The sequence below is a fragment of the Panthera leo genome, chromosome D2 (assembly GCF_018350215.1).
Source record: "Panthera leo isolate Ple1 chromosome D2, P.leo_Ple1_pat1.1, whole genome shotgun sequence".
Classification (NCBI taxonomy): Eukaryota; Metazoa; Chordata; class Mammalia; order Carnivora; family Felidae; genus Panthera; species Panthera leo.
Genome location: NC_056689.1, coordinates 58,987,379 through 59,010,201, shown reverse-complemented (window position 1 = coordinate 59,010,201; position 22,823 = coordinate 58,987,379). Strand labels below are relative to the sequence as shown.

At 39.2% G+C, this 22,823-nt stretch overlaps 1 protein-coding gene across 9 annotated transcripts in view; it reads right to left on the bottom strand.

Annotated features, from left to right (window-relative positions):
• The window catches only part of SLF2 (SMC5-SMC6 complex localization factor 2), a 53,102-nt gene extending 35,924 nt beyond the window's left edge, over positions 1 to 17,178 (bottom strand). For 8 of the 9 annotated variants that reach the window (XR_006194662.1, XR_006194659.1, XR_006194660.1 and 5 more), the window contains exons 1-9: positions 16,872 to 17,178; positions 14,229 to 14,272; positions 12,995 to 13,728; positions 11,546 to 11,603; positions 5,933 to 6,921; positions 4,886 to 4,956; positions 2,504 to 2,626; positions 1,948 to 2,115; positions 849 to 951 (exon numbers count right to left, since the gene is read on the bottom strand). Coding sequence is in view for 2 of the 9 variants with exons in the window: in XM_042908783.1 (XP_042764717.1) it covers positions 849 to 951; positions 1,948 to 2,115; positions 2,504 to 2,626; positions 4,886 to 4,956; positions 5,933 to 6,921; positions 11,546 to 11,603; positions 12,995 to 13,728; positions 14,229 to 14,272; positions 16,872 to 17,011 (2,430 nt within the window). In the remaining 7 variants the exon portion in view is untranslated. The remainder of the gene's footprint in view (positions 1 to 848; positions 952 to 1,947; positions 2,116 to 2,503; positions 2,627 to 4,885; positions 4,957 to 5,932; positions 6,922 to 11,545; positions 11,604 to 12,994; positions 13,729 to 14,228; positions 14,273 to 16,871) is intronic. The other variant, XM_042908784.1, reaches the window with a different exon arrangement.
• Positions 17,179 to 22,823: the final 5,645 nt, after the last annotated feature.

Here is a 22,823-nt window from a genome sequence, read left to right as displayed (position 1 = left end):
ACAGAATCTGAAGCAGACTCCAGGCTCCAAGCTGTCAGCACAGAGCCTGATGCAGGGCTCGAACTCCGGACTGTGAGATCATGACCTGAGCCAAAGTCAGATAGTCAACCAACTGAGCCACCCAGGCGCCCCAAATTTATATAATTACTTAAGTAGACTTAAGAATTAAACATGAATGGGGAAGAGAAACATTTGGTTGGAGATATTTATATACAAATGGGGAAATGTTAGAAAACAAGTAAAATCCTAAAAATATCTATGCACTAATCTCCATAAAAATGGGACAAAAAAAGATTTTTAAAAACCCCACAAAGCTCCCACCCCCAAAACAGATAATGTAAGAATTAGAACTCTTCTAAAACTAAGTGTAATAGGGGTGGCCGGGTGGCTCAGTCGGTTAAGCGTCTGACTTTTTAGCTCACGTCACAATCTCCTGGTTCGTGGGTTTGAGCCCCATGTCAGGCTCTGTGCTCATAGCTCAGAGCCTGAAGCCTGCTTCGAATTCTATGTCTCCCTCTCTCCCTGCCCCTCCCCCACTTGCGCTGTCTTTCTCTGTCTCAAAAATAAACATTAAAAAAGAAAAAAAAAGGCTAACTATAATAATGATTTACCAGCGTGATGAAATGTCTTAGGCACAACTAACATTACGGACTATTCTGCACACTACTGGTATTAGCATTTCCTTTATAATCTACCTACACTGACTCTTTTTGCCTCATTTTAACCCACTGAAATCATGGGTTTGATATGCTAATTTTTTCTCTAGTAATGTGCAAATGTGGTATTTTGCTTGCTTTTGACTAGGAAATGCAACAGGAGACAACTATACTCCCCAAACGTTCTCTTACCCGAAACAGCCACTTTAACACAGGTATGGGACACTGGACATAGTGATAAGCAGAGGTAAGGAAGCCTTGTGTTGTCAAAAAAATTTGATCTGTTTTTCCTGATCTGAAAAAACAAAATGAAATTAATGACTGTTACTCTCACGGTAAGAAACTTCTACCACCATCACATCTGACATTATAGGGAAACGAGCAAGCACACTATCCTCAGTCCTTGGAGGTGGACTCTACCCCAATATGGATGGGTTACTCATAAAGGAAATTCAAGTGCTAGTCTAAAGCTGATCCAGTCTGTTGGCCTACCTCCAGATTTATGTGGTGGACAAATCTACACTAGCTGGCAGTGTTGAGAAAGTATCAAGCTTAGCGCATCATCTGCTTTTGCCAGCTTGGGTTTGTACTTCCAAAACCTCACCACCGGAATTAATGTGATCTCTCTGGATCTGAGATTTCATGCACTGAGAGAAAATAGACCAGTTTGGGCATTGTGGTACAGACTGGTAGCTGCCCAATCCAATACCTATTCTTGCCTTTCCTCCTGGCAACTGAACACTGATTTTGATCTAGGTACACTTGCTGCCTGAAACAAAAATAATTTCCCAGTCTTCCTTATTAATTAGGTGTGGCCATGTTGACTAAGTTCTACCTAACTAGCCATAAGTAGAAATGTGTGGGATTTCTGGGAATTTGAATGTAAAGACTGGAATACCAGTAGCACTTGAGGCAACCAGGTGCTAAGGGTGGTGGAAAAGAAAGATTATATGGTGGAACACCAGTCCTGGACTTCCTACCTCTGAAATTCTTTCACATAAGAAAGGAATATACTTCTTGTTTAAAGCCCCTGCTATTTTGACAGCTGCTGTTATTATATGCTAATCTTAATCCCAACTAATCTTTATTAGTTAGGCATGTAATATGCCAAGAGACCATCTTACACTGATTCCATAATTAATAAAACACAAAAAACGATAGTAATGAGGATTAGGAAACTGGATAGGTTATCACAGAAATTAATCTTTTAGGAGATTATGCCAGTTAGAACTCCTTTAAGGAAAATTTTTATATGGGAAAAAGTAAAATGTTTTTCTATTTTTCTACTTACTTAAGAATAAGCTTTTCTACAGCGCTCTGTCCTATAAAGCCAGAGTCTCTTAAATCCAAGGTATACTGATTGAAAATTTTTCCGGAATTGAGGAAATTAAATATTTCTTCACCTGGGTGATGATCAGGGATAGCATCAATTGTAACTGAAAATTTCTTTAGAAATTCCCTGGAATAAAAAAAAATTATTGAATACCAGACAGTTACACTGTATATGGTTTTGTATTTAAAGGCTGGGTACAAAGAAAACTCTTCTTGGGAACAATGTTAATTCCAGATAAGAAGACTAGCATGAGAACATGTGTTTTGTTCCTCCCACTTTTCGCTAGTAGTTAGTCCAAAACCAGTAAATGGGTCTGTGTGAAAAGAAACCATAACCAGGAGAAAAGATAAAAATGCAACTTGGCCTTAACATCTACCCTTCAAACTCATCATGGATGGATTAGAAAACCACCACAGATTACTAAGTAAATAACCCATCAAAGGTCCATTTATTTCACACAAAATTAAAAACATGTAAGCTTTAAATAGAGTATACATTATGAAAAATGCTATACCTGTGCTCTTCTAAGAGGCCATCCTCATCATCTGTACTGTCTTGATCTCCAATTCTGATGGGGGATTTAATACCTCGGCCCTGCCTTATGTCTTCCTGTAGTTGCTTCTGCAGTTCATCTAGCCTGAGAATTGAAAGAATGTTACAGTCAATGGTTTACCCTAAAAATAACTTTAGTTTATGCCTAAAAGCAGCACCAAAAGATAAAACACAACGTGACCATGTTAATCAGGCTTTCTAGCAGCATCACTGTCATCTTCACTAGCATCACAATAGCTGACACTGAGCACTTACTACGTGACAGGCATGTACTAAGGACTTTATGTATTAATTCTTTGCACCCTCACAACAACCCCATGTAGTAGTTTATTATTACCCATTTTATACATGAGGAAACAGACTTTAGGAAAGCTAATTTGCTCAAGCTCACAATGCAAGGAGCTGGGATTCAAAGCCAGAGAATCTAGCTCTGCAGTCCTGGCTTATACTGCTTGCCAGGAATAAGCTATTTTAATCAAGGTCCTTACTCCCAGCTCCCGTCCCACAGTAGATGAGTATAAGACAAGAGTAAATGAGCAGTAAATATAATGCTCTATCAATACAGGAAAGAATCAATCATCACATCAAACTAGCATCTTTGCCTCTGGTCTGTACAACGTTCAATTTAAATAAACCACTTCAGATCTGACATCACAAATCACATGAATTCATGAAATGTTTAAAAGAATTTTATAATAGAGATAATTTCTCTAACTAAATGTAGAAAAGGGAACACTTCTGACCTACTAATTGTAATTCCTATGGTTAGCTAACTTGTTTATCAAGTTTGGGACACATCTATACCCACTTCAAGTCAGCTGAGCTTTTAGTGAAATTCTCTGGGGTAGTTTTGAGGATATTCCTTAAATAAGGAATATATTTTTCCCCTCATTAGCAAAATCAGTTTGCAACTAGTGACGCAAATTTTATTAGGGCCATTATGATCCTCAACTTTTTGGTTTCTGTGTGTGTATGTGTGTGTGTGAGAGAGGGAGAGAGGTACAGTGACAGAGAGAGAGAAAGAGAGAGACACATAATTCTACACTTCTTCCTTAAGAGCAACTTGATGTGGAAATACCATGTCTGGCCATGCTGGTTTCAAAATTTGGACTAGGTGAACATAGGAATATTTTAAAAAGTTCTACCCATGCAAACAAAAAACCCCCAAACCACTCAATTAAAAAATGAGCAACGGATCGGAATAAACATTTCTCCAAAGAAGCTATACAAATGGCTGATAAGGACATGAAAAGATTCTCAACATCATTAGTTATTAGGAAAGTGAAAATCAAAACTATAATGAGGAACCACTTCATCCTCATTCGGATGGCTATTACCAAAAAACCAAAAAATATCAAGTCTCGGTGAGGATGTAGAAAAACTGGAACCCTTGGGCACTGCTGGTGGGAATGTGAAATGGTGCAGCCACTGGGGAAAACAGTATGGCAATTCATCAAAAAATTATGTATAGAATCACTGTATGATCCAGCAATTCTACTTTTGGGTATATACACAAAAGAATTGAGTAGGGACTTGAAGAGATATTTCTACATCATGTTCACAGCAGCAACACGTCCAACAGCCAAAAAATTGAAGCAATTCAAGTGTCCATCAAAGGATGAATGGATAAATAAAATGTGGTATATACACACAACAGAATATTATTCAACCTTAAAAAGGAAGGAAATTGATACATGCTACAACACAGATAAACCCTGAAGACTCTATGCGAAGCAAAATAAGCCAGTATAAATGGACAAATACTGTATGATCTCATTTATACGAGGTACCCAGAGTAGTTAGTTTCATACAGACAGAGAGCAGAATGGTAGCTGCCAAGGGCTGGGAGAAGAGGAAGATGGGGAGTTATTATTTAATGGGTATGGAATTTCCATTAGGGAAGATGAAAAAAAAAGTTCCGGAGGTGGATGGTGGTGATGGTCGCACAACAATGTGAATGTACTTAATGCCACTGAACTGCTCATTTAAAAATGATTAGAATGGTAACTGAAGTTATCTATACTTTATCACAATAAAAAAAAAATGCACAAAAAATTCCTCCCCATACTTTTGATCAAGAATTTCAGCTACTAGTTAGATTCTAGTTGTGGTAAGTGGAAAGGAATTTGTATTATTACTGAATGCAGTAAACCACAAAAACCTGAGCTTTTCACCCAGCCTGTGAACAAGAATACTTTATTTCTAACACAATTGACTGCAAAACTGCGGTAATAGTACTAGTGCAAAATGCGAATTTCTCATGATTTTTTAAGGTAAACTGAAAGCCAGCCACGCAAATAAGGAGAACGTTAAATTTAGCAAGGTAGTCACGATGCTAACTAACCTTTGAGTGTCTTCCATCTCTTTCACTAGACGTTCTAAAGTATTTGTATATGTTCCACTATGAACATGTTCCTAAAACAGAAGAAAATTTAAGGATACTTCATAACATATCTTAGAAGAACTGGGATGTTTTAAGTTATTCAGAGTACTAAAGAATATTTTCTCTTTTAATAACCTAGGCCAGGAGGATACCTTTCTTAGAGAATTTTCACCATCATGCTTTAAATCTATTATTTTGTACTGCAGGCAATTTGATTTTACCACTTATTAGGAAAGGCACTACTTACAAAACCCTGCCAGCCTTAGGAACTGACTGTAAACACCCAAGGGCTCCATGGCTACCCTGTCTTTATTTTTAAATTTTATTTTAGTGGAATCAAACTACCAATTTTTAGGTGTTACCATGGAACATTAACACCTTCCCCACCAAATTTTACAGACATACTAGAATTTAATGCAGCTTATCCCCAAGATAGAATGAAGCACTTTATAAATAAAATTGCACACCACAATTAACAACATTTCTACACTCTACCTTCATTTACAGCAGTGGTCTCCAAAGCAGGGGGTGTGCAAGGTGATCCATTGGGGTGCAGGAAGAAAATAATAGAACTTCTATTTATATGGAACTTCTATAGAAACTCCAGTAGAACTTAGTCTATAGTAACTTCTACATAACTTCTAAAGGAAAATACTTTTCTCTTCTTCCTTTTAAATTCTGTTTTTGTATATATTTTAGCAAGTACACAGTAGTATAGTGGTACATGTATATAATCTATACGTATACATATATATTGGAGTACATGCTTAAAAATTTTTTTTTACTAATAGAAGTGTGTATGATCTAAAAAGTTTGGAGACCACTGATTTACAGTAATAAAACTAAAGATATGGGAAACCCATTACAACCAAACAAGAACTATACCAGTTTCAGTCCAATTATGAATCACAACAAATACTAAATTTTAAAATAAGTTCTAACCATTTATCCCTCTACTAATCAATCTTTCCCTCTTCAAGTAAAGATAAATGTCACAGAACTACTTACTGTATAGTCTGATGACTGAGATCTAAGCCCCTTGGAAAGAGCAGGAGGCTTTCCTGTAGTTGTGGGAGTCTGATTGAAGTTCAAAGCCATTATTTCTTCCAGTGATTTTAGTGTTTCCTCTTCCTCATCACTGTCTAGGTTGTAACCTAAACTTTCTTCATCACTATCAAAATCACCCCTTAGTTTTCTTTTCAGTGCACTGCTACCTGCATTGGAATTTCCTGAACTCTCTTTATCTGAAGGGGCTTTATCTGAAGGTGCTGTAGGGCTTGGGATACATGGCACAACTTCCAAAGCGGCTGGGGGAGACTTTGTAGGAGTGCCATATTCTGAATGCAAAGATCCCCCAGAAATTTTCCCTGAAGATACATTAGAATCAGCTTTATCAGTCTTTGCTTTGTGTTCCTTGTGTTTGGAGGACTCTGTAGAATGCCCAGAACATTCTTTAGATGAGGAACGCTCTTTTTCTTTTTTAGGAACTGGAAGAGTGCAATTTTTAGCATTTAATGGTACCCGAGAGGAACCAGCACTTGGAACATGGGAAAGTAAAGGTAGAAGTTTTGTCTCCTTTGATGCCACAGAGCTAGCAGGTTTATTTTTCTGAAGGCTGCTAGCTTTTTTATCGGCAGACTTTTCCTGAGGTAAAGATAAGTGGGGTTTCTGCATCTTAGTCTCTTTGGTACTTGCCACACGGATTTGGTCACTATTCCTGGAAGAATGGTGGCCAGAATTTGAAGGTGTCAAGCCTCCAGAGGAGCGATCAACTTCTTCACTGGGTTCCTTGGATATATCTTCCAAGCGCAATACATCCCCAGGTGTCTTCAGTGCAATATGTTTTATAAATTTCTCTCTCTGATGTGATCCGTCAGGACGCTTCTCAAGGAAGGACTCTTTTACTTTTGGCATTATAGATTCTCTTGTGCTTTTCAGATCTGAGTCCACAGAGTTCCTTTTTCTTTTGTCAGGGAATTTATTCTGCTTAGACCCTGCTAAAATTTAATTTTTGCCAGATTAGTGAAAAGTATATTTTCCTATCTTAGTAAAGTTTATTCAGTGAGTGTTTAGAACACTCCAACAAAAAGCTTAAATTCTAAAAGTTTAGGCTGAGATCATTTAACATATGTAGGATAAGGAAAAAGAGTTCATACTACCATTTATTTCATTAATAATAAATACTGGTGTCTTAAGAAATTTAAAGCTAATGACAATGCTCATTTTCATTCCAAAGCTATTAAAAGTTTATCACCCAAACAAAATTTAAGGTGCTGCTCCCCAAACACAAAAATTGCTTATCTGTATCATGGAAAGGATTGGAAAGGCACTTTCCCTCAAAGTTCAGATATTCTTTCTTAGACCAAGGACTCTCTGCTTCCAGAAATGAAATACTTCTACATCTAAATTTATAGTACCTTAAAACATGTATACAATCACTAGTTGAAAGCAGACAAATTTTAATTTCTCAATTAAAATAAATCCACCCAAGTTTCTCTCGCCAGTGTTTCATTTTTCCTGTGCATCCTTCTAGTCTTCAGCTGAGTTATGAGTTGTGGATGAATTCTGGAAAATGACTCCCAGAATCTCTGACTTTAACTCGAAACAGGATCTTTACAGGGGTAATCAAGTTAAAATGAGGTCATTTGGGTGGGTCCTAATGCAGTCATAACTGGTGTCCTTAGATAAAGGGGAAATTTGCAATCTTTTTTTTTTTTACATTTCATGCCATGAATTCATAGGGAATGGATTGCAGCACCTCAAGCTCCTTTCCATCGGTTCTCACAAAGATGTGCTTCTCTGGGCGGAGCAGGGAGGCGTTTTAGTTGAACCCAAGTACCTTTCTCTTTGGGTTCCTTCAAAAGGCGAAATTTGGACATGGAGACACACTTGAAGAGGGAAGATGATGTGAAAACACACAGGGAAAAGATGCCATGTGATAGGAGTGCTGCATCTACAAGTCAAGGAATGCCAAGAATTGTAGGCAAACACCAGAAGCTAGAAAAGGCAAGGAAGGATTCTCTCCTAGACTGGTTAGAGCACGGCCCTGCTAATAATCTTAATTTTGGATTTCTAGCTTCTAGGACCATGAGAAAATAAATTTCTGTTGTTTTAAGCCACCTAGATTTAGGAGCTCCACCCAGAAGACCTTTAGTAAAGCATATCTATTTGAGTTAACCAAGTTTAAAAAATTTCTCATTGTATTTAAAAGTGTGATGTATAGGTTCATAGGACTGAGCCCTGTGTCGGGCCCTGCACTGACAGTGCGGAGCCTGCTCGGGATTCTAACCTTTGCTGTTGCCCCCACCCCCAAATAAATAAATAAATAAATAAATAAATAAATAAATAAAGTATCATTAATTAAAACCCATTATTCATTAAATATTACTATTTACATAATCAGTATTCCCCAAATCAAGTTTCTCTCTGCATATGGGTAGATGTCCTCAAATCAACAGTTTAAGAAAATAAAATAATTCAAGAGTTAAAAGCAATTATTTGGGTAATTTAATACATAATCTGAAAAATTCAATTTATAAACATGAAAAATCAATTAATAAACAAATGCTGCTATCTCCATTTTTCTCCAGATATTTCCTATTACCTGAAAAAACCATCCTATGCCCACTCAGTTTACTGGGTTAACTGTCATATAAAAAAGAACAGGAGTCCCTTAGAGTACAGGATTAGAAATCACATAACCAAGAAAAAGAAGATCTGGGGTGGATTTACACTGATAATATTTCAACTTTGAGGTTACAAAAAAGATACCTACAGAACCGCGAGTATGAATTCAGTTCCATTCTCCTAGAGAAATCAATTTACATACAGCTAGAAATGAGGAGAAATTCCTGCTTTGCTCAAGAATTGAAGACCTGACCAGGAGGAGAGAGAAACTGTTTTTGGGCAAAGTTTAGGAAAAAGCAGCTTATTAAGAGCTTCTGACACCTAGAATTAGAGGACGTTGAACTGGTACCGTAGGTAGGCTCCCCTTCTGCAAGTTCTCTAGGGCAGTGGGTTACCTGCATGATTCTTTTTGCACTGCTTGTACAAATTGTAGACCGTTTAAGCACATTTCAAATATCTGTTAATATATATATAAAATAGACAGGGATTGAGTTTGTAAATACAAAAAAGGTAAAAACCCAAATGTTCATTAATAGAAGATAGGTCATTAATAAATTATAGAATAAGCAAGGGATGTTAGAATAAGTTGGACCTCAGAATGCAGCACAAGGACAGGACTGTGCAAGACCCCAGGGCTAAATGCCTTTAGCAACATTTCTGACATCTTTTAACTTGTGTGTGATTAATAAAGGTGTGATTATATATATCACCCTCACAACTGAGAAGTATAATAGCAGTAGCATTCTTCACGTTATCTAGAGTGAAAAAGCCCTTTATGTCCTTTATATTCTGTTGATGGTCAAATGCAGTATAAATGTGTATTTATTAAGAATGCAATACCATAAGGGGCACCAGGGTGGCTCAGTTGGTGAAGCATCCAACTTTGGCTCAGGTCATGATCTCATGGTTCATGAGTTTGAGCCCTGCACTGGATTCCACGCTGACAGTGCGGAGCCGGCTTGGGATTCTCTCTCTCCCTCCCTCTTTCAAAAATAAAGAAATAAACTTAAAAAAATAACATAAATTTTTAAAAAGTATAAAACCATAATTAATGATTATGAAACATGCAAAGATATTAGAAATAAAAATATAAGTGAAGGCAACCATCTTAAATCTGCCTGTGACAATATGCAGAAAACATCTTTTTCAAGCACTGTTCAAAAACTTCAGTATGTGGGTTTGTATAAATGAAACCACTGCAGGCAACACTGATGAAATTTGCAACCCATGAACTGAAGAGAATTTTTATCTTAGTCATCATCAGAGAGAAAAAAAGCTGAAGAGCTTGGTGGCAACACCACCACCAGCAGCCCCTTATGTTGGCAGAGCAAACCTAAAAATATTTTGTTCTTCTGCTCACCTCAGTGCAAAGTGATCATTTATTACAAATGTGTAATACCGTTGAGTACAGGAATAATCTCATTGCTAAGAAATTATTGTTCTTGTACTTCATAATGTCAAAATTCAATGAAATTTGAAACTAAAACCAACAATAATGTAAAAATGAAATAAAAAATAGGGGCGTCTGGGTGGCTCAGTCGGTTGAGCGTCCGACTTCGGCTCAGGTCATGATCTCTCAGTTCGTGAGTTCGAGCCCCACGTTGGGCTCTGCGCTGACAGCTCAGAGCCTGGAGCCTGCTTCAGATTCTGTGTCCCCCCTCTCTCTCCGCCCCACACCTGCTTGTGCTCTCTCTCTCTGTCTTTCAAAAATGAATAAACATAAAAAAATTTTTAAAAAATTAAATAAAAACTTTAAAAACCACATAAAACTTCAAATTTATTCCTGTATTCTAGAAGCTCCTTCTATGATGGTAAACTATGGTTTCGGATTTTAACACCTGAGATCACCTGGTCAAAATGCAATGTACCTCTAGAATATATAAAAAACAGAATTTTACATGAGGGGCACCTGGGTGGCTCCATCAGTTAAGCATCTGACTCTGGATTTCAGCTCAGATCATGATCTCACGGTTGTGAGATCGGGCCCTGTATTGGGCTCTTCGCTGACAGCCTGGAGCCTGCTTGGGATTCTCTCTCTCCCTCTCTCTGCCGCTCCCCTGCTTGTGCTCTCTCTCAAAATAAATAAGCTTAAAAAAAACAAACTAAGAGTTTTACATGAAACCTGAAGAACAAGGAGTCACAACTGTCTCTCTGTACCTGTTTTTTCATTTCTAAAAGTATCTTAAAAAGATGTGAAGATCAAACAAATTAAAAGCACATAGAAGAGGGCATGGCACACAGTAAGTGCTCAATAAACCTTGGCTATTATGTCCACTGTATCTTACTGAGTGTAGAAATCTGTAAAATCCATTTTTCAAAGTTTGTAATCATGGCAGAAAAAAATCTGATACACTAGACTATTAATGGTTGTTATTTCTAAGGGCCTTTCATTTTCTGTTATAAATTCCTGCAAGTGTTTGAATTTTATACTGTTCTATTTTCTAGTTTAAAAAAAGATAAAGATACTTTAGGAATTACTGAATTAACACTAGCTGTTTGTTAGTTATGTTATTTGCTCAGCCAACAGATACTAGAAGTACAAACCAGTTATCATATAGGTGTCCTTGAAATTTGATATTAAAAAGGTATCTTAGTATTTGAAATATTAGGATAACACTGTTTTGGATCATGATAGCAGTTTCAACTTTATACAAAGCATCTATAATACCAAGACCTCAGACAGTCCATAATTCCAATAATGTAAGATTATGCTGCTTAATGTAGGCAAGATTCAGCAGAACACTGAATACCAAAATGAGAAACATGTTGCTAGGAACTCTTAAAAAAGGCAAAAAAGTCAAGACAAACCACGGGCTACACAAACTAAATTCAAGGACTATTCCTTTCCAATGTAATTTTACCAAACTCTTAACTAACCTGAGACATTCAATTCACCTCTAGGAAGCCAACTGTGCATTTAAACAAATTTGTTTTTAAAAAGTGCCACTGACGTACAATTTTATTTAAAAATTAATAAATTAATTTTGATTCTACCTGAAGCAGGTTCCCATGAATCAGAAGAGGCTCTTTTCCTTGAGAAATGTCCATTTTCCTTTTAGCAAAATGAGAAAAAATTAATTAGGAACTGGGGCCAGTAAAGAATATGAACTTTTCTTCCTAACATCTAAACACAGATTTCTAGACCAAATAAAGCAAGCACTTCATTTGGAGGTAAACTCAAACTTTTATAGTAAAATATTTTAAACTCTTAAAGTTTTACAAAAACGAAGGGCCTTTATATCATAAAAAGGTAAAAATGCCATAAAAAATAAAGCCAGTTTTCAAAATACAAATTTAGGGATTTATATTAATTCAAGATTAATATTAGAGCACTATACCATTATTTTGATAGAGAAACAGTAAGCCTAATATTTGCCAATTAAACAGATACAACTTACTCTTCAATACTTCAAGTGCTGAAGCACCACCAAACACTGAAATCTCAGGATGGAGCAAATGTTACAAACCTCCACTGATTGTTAGCAAATCTCCCTGGTAAAGACCCCAAACTCCTTGCAAACAAACCCTGGAGTTTACAAATACATTTTCAAGCAATATATAAGGCAACAATCTCCATTCACTCTTAAAGTGTCATAGTTTGGTTTACTTTTGGTCTATCTGGTTTTAAAATCTCATAGCATCTTACCAACACTGCCTTTTCTTGGTATCTGATCTTCCTTTATTCCATCTGTACATAGAGAGGCTCTATGAAACAGAGGTATTTATCTTTCTAAGGGAGAGGGTCACCTTTTATGCTAATCTAAAGTTGGTCTATTTTCAAGGGAATACGATGAAGTTAAGATATATCTGGATAGCTTTCTAAGTGTTATCATCTAAGTTGTCTAAGACAACTTAGGACTTCTAAGGAATCTATATTCCTTAGGACTTCTATATAATCTAAATCAGTGATTCTCAAAACTTTAAAGTACATCAGAAGCACCCAGAAGTCTTGGTAACTGCAGACTGCTGGACTCTTAGATCCAATTTCTGATTGAGTCTAGGGTTAAGCCTGAGAATTTGCATTTCTAAATTCCCAGGTGATGCTGATATTAGTCCGGGGACCACATTTTGAGAACCTCTGTTCTAAACCATTTCCTACTATTTTAGATTTTCTATTCCTCAAATATTTCCTTTCAGCACAGCCTCACTTAAAAATGACTATACTTGCCTAAAAAAAGAATGCTTACTTCCTTGATTAAGAAAGATTTTTTGTTCCCAGTCTGAAAAAATTAAAGGCAAGAAATACCGCTTTACTGAGTCCTACGGACAGTTGGGAGGAAACCTAATGTAATTAGCTTTTAAACAAGCCGTGTATCAGTATTTCCTGAACAAAAGCTACCAATGTAATGTTAAAAAATATTAAATATATGAAATGCTTTTAGATTTAGTGTTCTAAATATAATAAAGCAGCAACCAAGCTAATTCAGTAATTACTACACATACCAGGTTTGAAAGATTACTCTTTCCAGGTGTGACATCATTCTGTTTACTTTGTTCCTGCCTTGGTTTACATTTTCTTTCTATACTAGAGGATTTTAAGGAAAGATTGCTTGCTTTTGAGAAGGAATTTTCTGAGTTGATTCTCTGCTCCATTTGCTCCCTCCTCAACTTCTTTAGTTCTCTTTCTCTGCAGTAAGAAGCTAATGACAACTGGAACTTAGCCCCCAAAGGACTTTCTCCTGGGTGGTGCCTGGACAGGCTGCTCCTGCTGCTAAGACTTCTAGAGCTGTTCTTGAAGATGTCAGCTTCTGTCACTGTGGCCTGCTTTTTGGAATCTGCACTGGTCTTGTCTCGATCTCTATCATTCTTCTCCCTGCTATTTTCATGAATGAACAGTGACTTCCTTCTCTCTGGAGATCGATGTTTTTTCTTCAGTGTCTTCATCTCCTTTGACAAGCAATATGGAGGAACATAGACTTTTGTAACTGCCTTTGGATATTTGGTGGCTATTGACACACAAGGTCGACGTGACTCATGTATACCACAATCTTTATGGTGCTCTTTAACACCTTTCATGAAAGCCTCTAAAATAGTGCTCTTTTCTGATGGCATCCTTTTGGGTTTGGATTTTTTTGGTGAGGATAGTTTCCTTTCAAACTGTTCTGTCCCAGTGATGGAGAATCCACTTCCTCCATATTTGATGTCTGATTTTTGTGGAGAATCCAACATATGTCTGTCTAAACGGCCAATTAAAACACAAATTGCATGTTATTAAAAGTAACACAATCTATTACATTTTGTATATTTATTTAAGTTAATATTTAAAATACTAAACTATAACAAAAACTTTCAAATCAATATTTAGATGATGATACACATTTTATGGGGGGGTGGGGATTAAGACATGGCTTATTATTTAATAACCTTACTTTCATAAAGCTCCCTTTTGCTACATCTTGTAAGCTCACTGTGGCTCCGTTTATAAAATGTTATTAGAGGACCAAAATAGTATGCATTATGAACATTATTGACTGGAATATTTTAAATGTAAGCATAACAGCAAAAAGTTTCTTCACGATGCTTAGAACTGGCTTATCTTTGTAAAAAACACTGCATCTTCATATTTTCAATTTGAACATTAGGTTTAATCAAATAAGAGCTGTTAGAGAAATTTAAAAATTCAATCTATCTCCCTCCTCAAAAGATCCTGCAAAAAATGCATTAATAGCATACATACCTTGTTTTGAAGCTGGTTTGAAGAAATCTATAATTGACTGCTTCCTGAAAATAAAAGCATAACTAATATGGTATCACATAAGTAAATATTAAAACCTCAATAATTCAGATTAAGGGGAGAATACTAGTTGGTTTACAGGATATAGATTTGATTTCACTACCTGGTTTAATCAAGTTCTGACAATGGCAGGAATGCTTTGCTAAGCTGATTATAATAAACTGAAAATATAGTTTGCATTTCCTGTAGGAGTAAATTTATAAAAGCACAACTGAGGTTTATATAATCTATAGTACCAAAATAAGATTGGAGTATGGATCCAGTATGGAATTGGTAGTGTCCTTCCTAGGACTGACAAGCTTACTGCTACGTGGTAGAATAAATGATTTTGAGGGGATCTGATCCTATTGCTTGGTATCTCCGGTGTCTGGTACAAAATAATGCTCAATAGATGTTTTCCAAACGAATAATGGAGATTATAAAAACAGACTAAAACCTAAACAGACTCAAAACAAGAGTAAATGGTAGAATGGCAATATCGGTGATTTGGCCCATCCGGGGAAACAGCTGAATTGAAGGGCATGCTGGCCCAAAGACAAAAAGGATTAAGTACCAAGCTTATACTATCCTCTTTATGTACTACAGTAAGATGTTAATCTAAGTAACAGCAAAAATTAGAATGAGTCTTCAGGACTAAACAGTGTTTCAAATCTTATTTTTTATCTAGGAATTCTTAAGGTATTTACAAAAATAACACACTGCCTGGAGAAGACACGAAACAGAGAAAAGGAAGAAAGTTAACAATTACAAAAACCGAATTGTTTTAAGGATTTCTGCACTTTACAGTAAAAGAGAGTGAATTGTATTACCGGAATTTGTACTCCGATTTATATTTCTAGAGTTATTTGTCAGCGGCACAAAAAGGAACGTCACATGTAGAGCAAAAAGTTAACTTCCTGCCAAAATCCTGCTAAAATGTATTCATTTTACTGAAAGAGAAGCAGTATATGACCAGTTTCCCTAAACATTAATCCACTATGAGGTGGGAATACTCAGAGAAAACTTGAACAATCCAAGTCCCTTGGACACTTTACAGGTCACATTAAAGGAGCCACATCCATCTATAATGGTTTACTGAGAATCCACGTTTGTGAGATAGATGTTGGTAGAAAGGCTAACTGGTTATGAAATGAATAGGAGTGACAGACTAAGGAAGAATTTATGCATCTGTTTGCATATAATAAATTATACCAGCCAAATTAACTCCAATGGAGAATACAGTTAGAAATGCTAGAGGTTCTGCAAAGGAGGAAAGGAGAGGATGTTCTCAGTTACTGGGGGAGGAAAGAGACAGGAAAGGATTAAGCGGCAGCTAATTCAAGACTATACTAAATATGCCTTTACATTAATTACTAAATAACGTTCTATCTCTTCCCAAAATATGAGATCCCAGGCTCCTTTTTGATTAATACACCAAAGAGAAAAATGGTTTTGGGTAAAACGTACAAGAAATCTGTAAAATAATCATGAATGTAACTTTCAAGTAGGAACAGTTGCCTAATTTCATATGCACAGAAATACCCATTAGTTATTTATAACTAGCTTTAAAAAATTATAACAGCTCACAAGCCCTTATCTGAAACTTTTGGGGTCAAATGTATTTTTGAATTTTTAATTTACTGGATTTTAGAAAGGGGGTAACTTAGATGCATTATGTAAAGTCCCCACCGGGTGTGACACTGCACCCCCAAAGCGAACGCATCAATATGTCTCCGGCATATAAATACACTTAATGAGATAATGACCATATACAGCTTTCCATTAGTTCTAGTCAGGTTTGGCGGCCAAGTAAGATGTGGTGCCAAACTTACTGACAACTTTTGATTTTCATAGCACTCCGGCTTTCATAATTGAGATAAGGGATTGTAGACCTGTAGCACAATATTAGAAGATAAAATTACTGTTAAATTTAAGTTACAAGCTTTTTAAAACTTAAAATAAAAAAGACAGTACCAAGTGCGTAGAGAATTTAAACATATTTTATTGTCAGAGGATGTCATTTGATAAAATTCCCCATCTCATTACATAGCTCCCACAAAATCTTCACAAGGTACCTAGCCTCTTGGAGAAGCATAGTTACTGAAGGAAAAAACATCACATTCCCGATCGGCACGTTCCTTTTAAGTATGAATGATCGTGTATACTGGGCTATAAAGTAATTCGTGGAAGGGTTTCCCTCGTCCATGGTACATAATTTCACCCACGATTTAGAAAAGATTTATACTGTTAAGCTACTACGATCAGAACTGACAACGTACAGAATAACCCACCTAAATATGCACTAAGCAGTTAGGGCCCCGGGTCCACCATCGTAAAGGACAAAAATCACGTTCTACCTAAGGCGGGCTCTCCGTAGCCATCCTGGCTATGGTCACTGAACGGAGACCTGCATCCCAACTACAGAAAAGGAAACTCGAAGTCCCAGAAGGCCCCGCGCGGAGGCGGGGCAGGGGTTTGCCAGGCCGCAAAACGCCGAGGCCCGAAGCTCGCGGAGGATGGCGGGAACTGAAAGAGCGGGCGTCCGCAGTCCTCCCTCATACCCTTGCCCCCGCGACCCGGCCCCTTCTCCAGCCCTCTGCACGGTACCTGTCCCCAGGACTCTTTGTTCTCTTTCCCGCTGCAGCAGGGGCGGTACTACCGGGTCTCAGATGGCAGCGCGGGGGCGACGACCCCGGGGCTGGGGATGAGGGGAAACCTGGCCTAGCGGGCATGCAGCGCCTTGTCATGTCGGCGCCGCTGGCGACGGCGGCATGAGCTGTGGCTGGAGAAGTTGGGTGCGTGGTTGCCGTCTTGCTGCTGGGACTCGAGGAGGCTGTCGGAGCAGAGTTGGGCGGCACCCCCTTCTCTCTTCATGGCGGTTCTCTCTCTTCGGAAGTGACTCCTGTGTGAGCGGGAAGGAACCTCAGGACCGACAGGGGGCGGGCCTTACTGGAAGGGTCGCATTCTGACTGGCTGGCACGGCCGTCACTCCGGTAGTGGCGCAATGGAAAGCCGCAGCCTCTCAGGAGAAGGCGGGGTTTCGAGGAGGGGGAGGGGTAAGAAAACTGCCCCCCCCCCCCGTCACGTGCGCGGTTGGTGGGGAGGGCACCGTCGCATCCGGGCCGCGTCGGCCTTGGCAGGCACGCGGGGGCGGGTTGGCGCGGGCCGCTGCAGGCGCTGCGGCAGGCAGCTGGTCGAGGGCGAGGGACGAGGTTTGCAGAAGCAAACCTGAGCCCGGCAGCTGCCCTCAGTGAGGATGGTCAACAGTTGGCCTTCCTGTGTCTTTCAGTTGTGCCGCAGAAATCCCCAGCTGTTCGTTACATCGTCTCTTTCACATGTTAGGTCAGAGTGCCCAAGTGCTGTCACCATTTCCTTGGTTAATCTGCACAGCCCAATTTGAAGACTTGTCCAGTCTGTGAGAGTTCTTGTTAAGGGCTATGGTGGATGCTTTTTCTCCTTTTTTTCAGGAAGGAAGAAAAACAACCCCAGCGAAATAAAGGCCGTGTTTATTCCACAGAAGCATTTTGTTTCTCAGCTGTTGAAACGAGTTATCCATGAAGTCTCTACAGCCAGATTCCTTGGAGATTTTTTGAAAGGAACATAGGGTCAGCTTTCAATTACCCATGTTAAGTGTGGACAGCGTAGATTAGTGAAAGCTGCCAGCAGTCTCCGGTCCTCCTCCGTAAGGAGCTTGTGCTTTGGAGGCTGTTAGGGTTTTCCTTACAAACAGACTGGTCAGAGTATTTCTGAGCCTCAGTTTCCACATCTGTAAAAGGAGTATTCTACTCATCTATAAGATGAAAATTCTACAATTTTCTGGGAAATTGTAAACTATAAAAGAGATAAGCAGTGTGAACGTCACAGTTCAGAATCTCTCAGGTAATAGGTACTAAGCAAATTAGTGTTCCCTTTCCTTTGCTCTTCAGACATACTCTTACACTTGACTATAAAATTTTCCAGGGACAGGTCAGATACTGTCATATTTAATATATTAATAGTTATAAAACATAGTTTTATAACTTTATGCAATAAGTCTTAACCAAACTATCAATCTCCAGGATGCCCAAGCTTTAACTGGCAGGCCTGTTCAAGAATTTAGACAGGTCTTGGGGCACCTGGGTGGCTCAGTCGGTTGAGCATCCGACTTTGGCTCAGGTCATGATCTCGCGGTGTGTGAGTTCGAGCCCCGCATCGGGCTCTGTGCTGACAGCTCAGAGCCTGAAGCCTGCTTCAGATTCTGTCTCTCTCTCTCTCTCTGCCCCTCCCCTGCTCATGCGCTGTCTCTCTCTGTCTCAAAAATAAATAAAAACATTAAAAAAAAAAAAAAGAATTTAGACAGGTCTTTATATAATAATGTACTAGATGCTTGAAATGTGTTGAATGAATAATGATTTATATGTTTTGTTTATTTAGGGCTTTTTACATGTATTATTTCCTATCTCTTGTATTAGTGCTTTCAGTTGGATGTTTCTACACTGGTAAATTCTTGCTTCTGTAACGGCCCATCTACAAAACACTTAATCCGATTCGTTTCACTGCATGCTCGGTCCATTAAAAAGAGCGATGCATAAAAAACAACATTCTACATGATCAATCAGTTGCTTTTCTTGGATTATAGTATTTGAATCATCTAACCTCCAAGGTGTCACTTTAAAGTCTGTAGTCATGCTCCCAAACAATAGTTTTCACATTTTCTTAATCTGAGCAACAGATTATGGAGTTAAGTGAGGCAAGAAATCCCTTGATCAATAAATGGAGATGGAGTCATAATGAAAACACAATTTAAAAAATCTCTTCTTAACAGGGAAGTAGTGATCTAAATCTTCAATAAGCATCAAGGCTCTTCTTTCTTGAAGCTGTGTTTGAAAATGATACAGATTTGGTCACAGAGTGAAATATGCTTAACATACTAACTAGAACTGTTGGGAGCCTCTCGGGCACTTTTCCCCCCCAAACAGCGTTGGGCAGTCTATTTTGTGTTTATACCCCTTCTCCCACACTGAACGTATATACGTATACGTATACATATACATATGCCACATGCACGTATGCGCGCGCACACACGTGCGCACACACACACACACACACACACACACGGTTCATGTAGGGCTTTTTAATTTGTAGTGGGCCAGAAATAGATATTCAGCAGCTGTACACTAGGTGAAAGACGTTAAAGACCTCAGGTGTTTGCATGTGAGGAGACAAGAGGAGAGTAGAACTGGGATGGGGCTAGGGGAGAGAATGATGAATAAACTAGACAAGACTGAATTCGAGACCTCAGATAAAACTTCAGCCAGGATTGTCTAAAGAATTTGGAGAAATTAAGGCCAGACAGCCATAAAAGGCTAGACCGAAGATTTCTGGGAATGAGGACGGGCATGAGGAAGGAAAGACCGCAGGAATGGAGTGGCTACTATGCCCGAAGCTTCTGTGGGGTGCAGCTCAGCTCAGCCTGGCATCCTGAACTGTTAAAGACCATTATGAGGAGCCCAGACTCTGGCCTTGATGGGAACGGATGGGGCAGCAGGAGAAACAGTGTTACATGAACAACAGATCAAGTTTGCTGGGAGCATCAGGCCCTACGTGGGAATCCTGAGAGGAGTGATAACATAGCCGATGCCAGAGATTCTAAGCAGTCACAAAAGAGACAACAGCGTGGGCAGATTGACTCACACGGTACCTTAGCAGGCAGGGACTCAAAGAACAAAAGGTCAGTAAGTGACCAAGAATGTTACTAAAAAGAAGACAACTAAAGGAAAAGTAACTTCTCGTTCTACGGTGAGGACATACTTTTGCTCTGAGATTATTACCCTCTGGTAAACTCCAAGGCTCTTGTCGGAGGGTTCTCTAGGACAGGCAGAGAGACAAAGATAGCTCTGGGGCAGAGCTGACTGCCGTTTGGCCAAGACTGGATGTGTGGCGGGGAGGGTAGAGGGACCTGGGAAGGGGGATAAGGAGCAGACCCAGAAAAACAGGAAATAATTAACTTGAACGCCTGACAGAGAAAGAAAGAGCACGTGATGATCTGAAGAAGGAAAAGCGAGCTCCAGCTTCTCAAGATCCACACAGCTCACTTTGCAAATGGATGCCGAACTCAAAACTGCCCAAGTGGTTGGAAAAAGCACCGGCCTGGTTTTAAGGGGCTGCTAGGGAAATGCCAAAAGTAATATAACGTACTGTCATGTAATCTAAATTTCCTGGGAATAGCGAGTAACACTCTGCAAAAGCAGATCTGCTGTTGGGGGAAGTACGTTTCTTGTTATTTCATCTTGGAATGTTGCAAGGTAATATTACCTACACTTTAGAACGCAAGTAACATAGTTGTGATTTTTGACATGCCTGAATATGTCCTATACTAATATTTACTTAACGTTTTCACTTAAATCGCTCTTAAACACATTTACTTCGGAAGAAAACTTAAAATCATTCCGTAAGTTAAAAATCAGTATCACCTGGGAAGTGATAACTTTCCAAATGGAAGCAAACTGTAAAAACTAATAAATAAATAATAAGTAGAAACAAATATGTCTCCACGTTTCTCCTCAGGTCACCTTGTTTACTAGTGGTGGTAGGCATAGATATTATTCAGACACGTGAGATACAAGAGACTCTTTGGGAAATACTAGTTTTAGGGACTCTGGGCTGTAACCAGGTGTTTTTCAGACTTGGTTAGCAACCATTAGAGGGTTTTGAAATTGATACAATGGGTCACAGACCATACTGAAAAAAAGGTTGGAGAATAGAATAGAGGATACCCGTGAACTGCACATAGTTTATGGTTATGTGTTATTTTGCAAAACTTTTTTATATGGTAGTGATATAAAAGGTATTTCTGTGGCCCCTCCTATGGTCAGTGGTGGAAATGTTTGAAAGTCCTTGCTGTTATCAGTGTTCATATTTCCCACTTCTGTGTATTGGTGGCATTGAACAGCAGAGGCTGCTTGGAAGAGAAAAGATGGGCTTCCTTTGGTCACTCCTGTGGTTGGGGAGGGTAGGGAGACATAACTCAGGCTCTCCTTATATCCTTTCAAGGCCATTCCCTCCAGGAGTGGGGAGCCTTGTAGAGGGAGGCAGACTGTCTCTCCAAAGGAGCTTGCCTTTACCCTTCCTGGGCTGTAATCGATTCAAGATGGGAAGGAGTGATTGAGGTGGCCCTCTCAGGTCCTGCCTTATGCTCAGTAATCTAGGGACCGTGGATGAGAAATGGGAGAAGGAAGAATGTTGCAAACGAGGCGGAGAGATCCCCTGTGCAACCTGCCCCTCACATAAAACGCCACCACCCGGAACTGGAGAGGGTCTGGTAGGGAGAATACATGTGATCTCACACCTTTGCAGTGCTCTTCCTGGAATTCCAAACACCATGACCCATCAGGTCTTTCTTCTATCTGTCTCTGACTTTCCCTTCAGTCATTCCCCACCAACACTATCCTGAAGCTGTAAGCTTCCACAACACCAAAATACTGAATCTTCTGTGCCAGGCTTCCTGAAGATGTGCTTCCCTTAGCTCCCAAAGAGTTTGTTAAAGATGTAGGACAGCATTTAAAAATCAAGAGATTTCACACAAAATTCCAGATTTCTGGCTTCAACAGGTACAAAGAGGGGTCTCACACTTATGCCTACAGGGGCGAGGTAAATGCACATATGAATCAGGTCCATTCTCCTGACTTTTGTAGAGAACTGGGATCAGAAAATACTTCTTAGGACAATATGACGACAGAGGCAAACTCCTATTGGGTCTTAGCATTTCTTCCTCTTCTCTCAGCATCAAAGAGAGAAGCACCAGGCAATGGTGAGGTAAGACACGATACAGGACCACAATAAAAGCCTGCAACCTCCTCTCTGAGCTGCCGTAGATGTCTTAATATATAACCTAATATTTGTTTCTGTAGTCCTATGAGATAATGCTCTCTTAAAGCAAATGTCTCCTGGAACCAAGAGAGGAGAAAATAGAGCTTTTGGTGCTCAGAGAGGTGTTACAGGAAGTTAGCAGGATTCTCAATCAGGGGTTCTTACTTAAAGAAATTGCCACACAGTGGTGCCTGGGTGGCTCAGTCTGTTAAGCATCTGACGTTGGCTCAGGTCATGATCTCATGGCCTGTGAGTTGGAGCCCTGTGTCGGGCTCTGTGCTGACAGCTCAGAACCTGGAGCTGCTCCGGATTCTGTGTTTCCCTCTCTGCCCCTCCTCTGCTCGTGTTCTGTCGCTCTTTCAAAAATAAATAAACATTAAAAATTTTTTTAATAAAAAAAAAAGTGCCACATTTTACCTATGATCAATACCTATGGGTATGTATATATGTATGTATTTTTGAGAGAGACACAGCATGTGAGCAGGGAAGGAGCAGAAACACACACACACACACACACACACACACACACACACACACACACACAATGCAACGCAGGCTCCGGGCTCTGAGCTGTCAGCACAGAGCTCCATGCGGGGCTCGAACTCACGAATTGTGAGATCATAACCTGAGCCGAAGTGGGACACTCAACCCACTGAGGCGCCCAGGCACCCCTTTAAAAAAATTTTTTTTACATTTATTTATTTATTTATT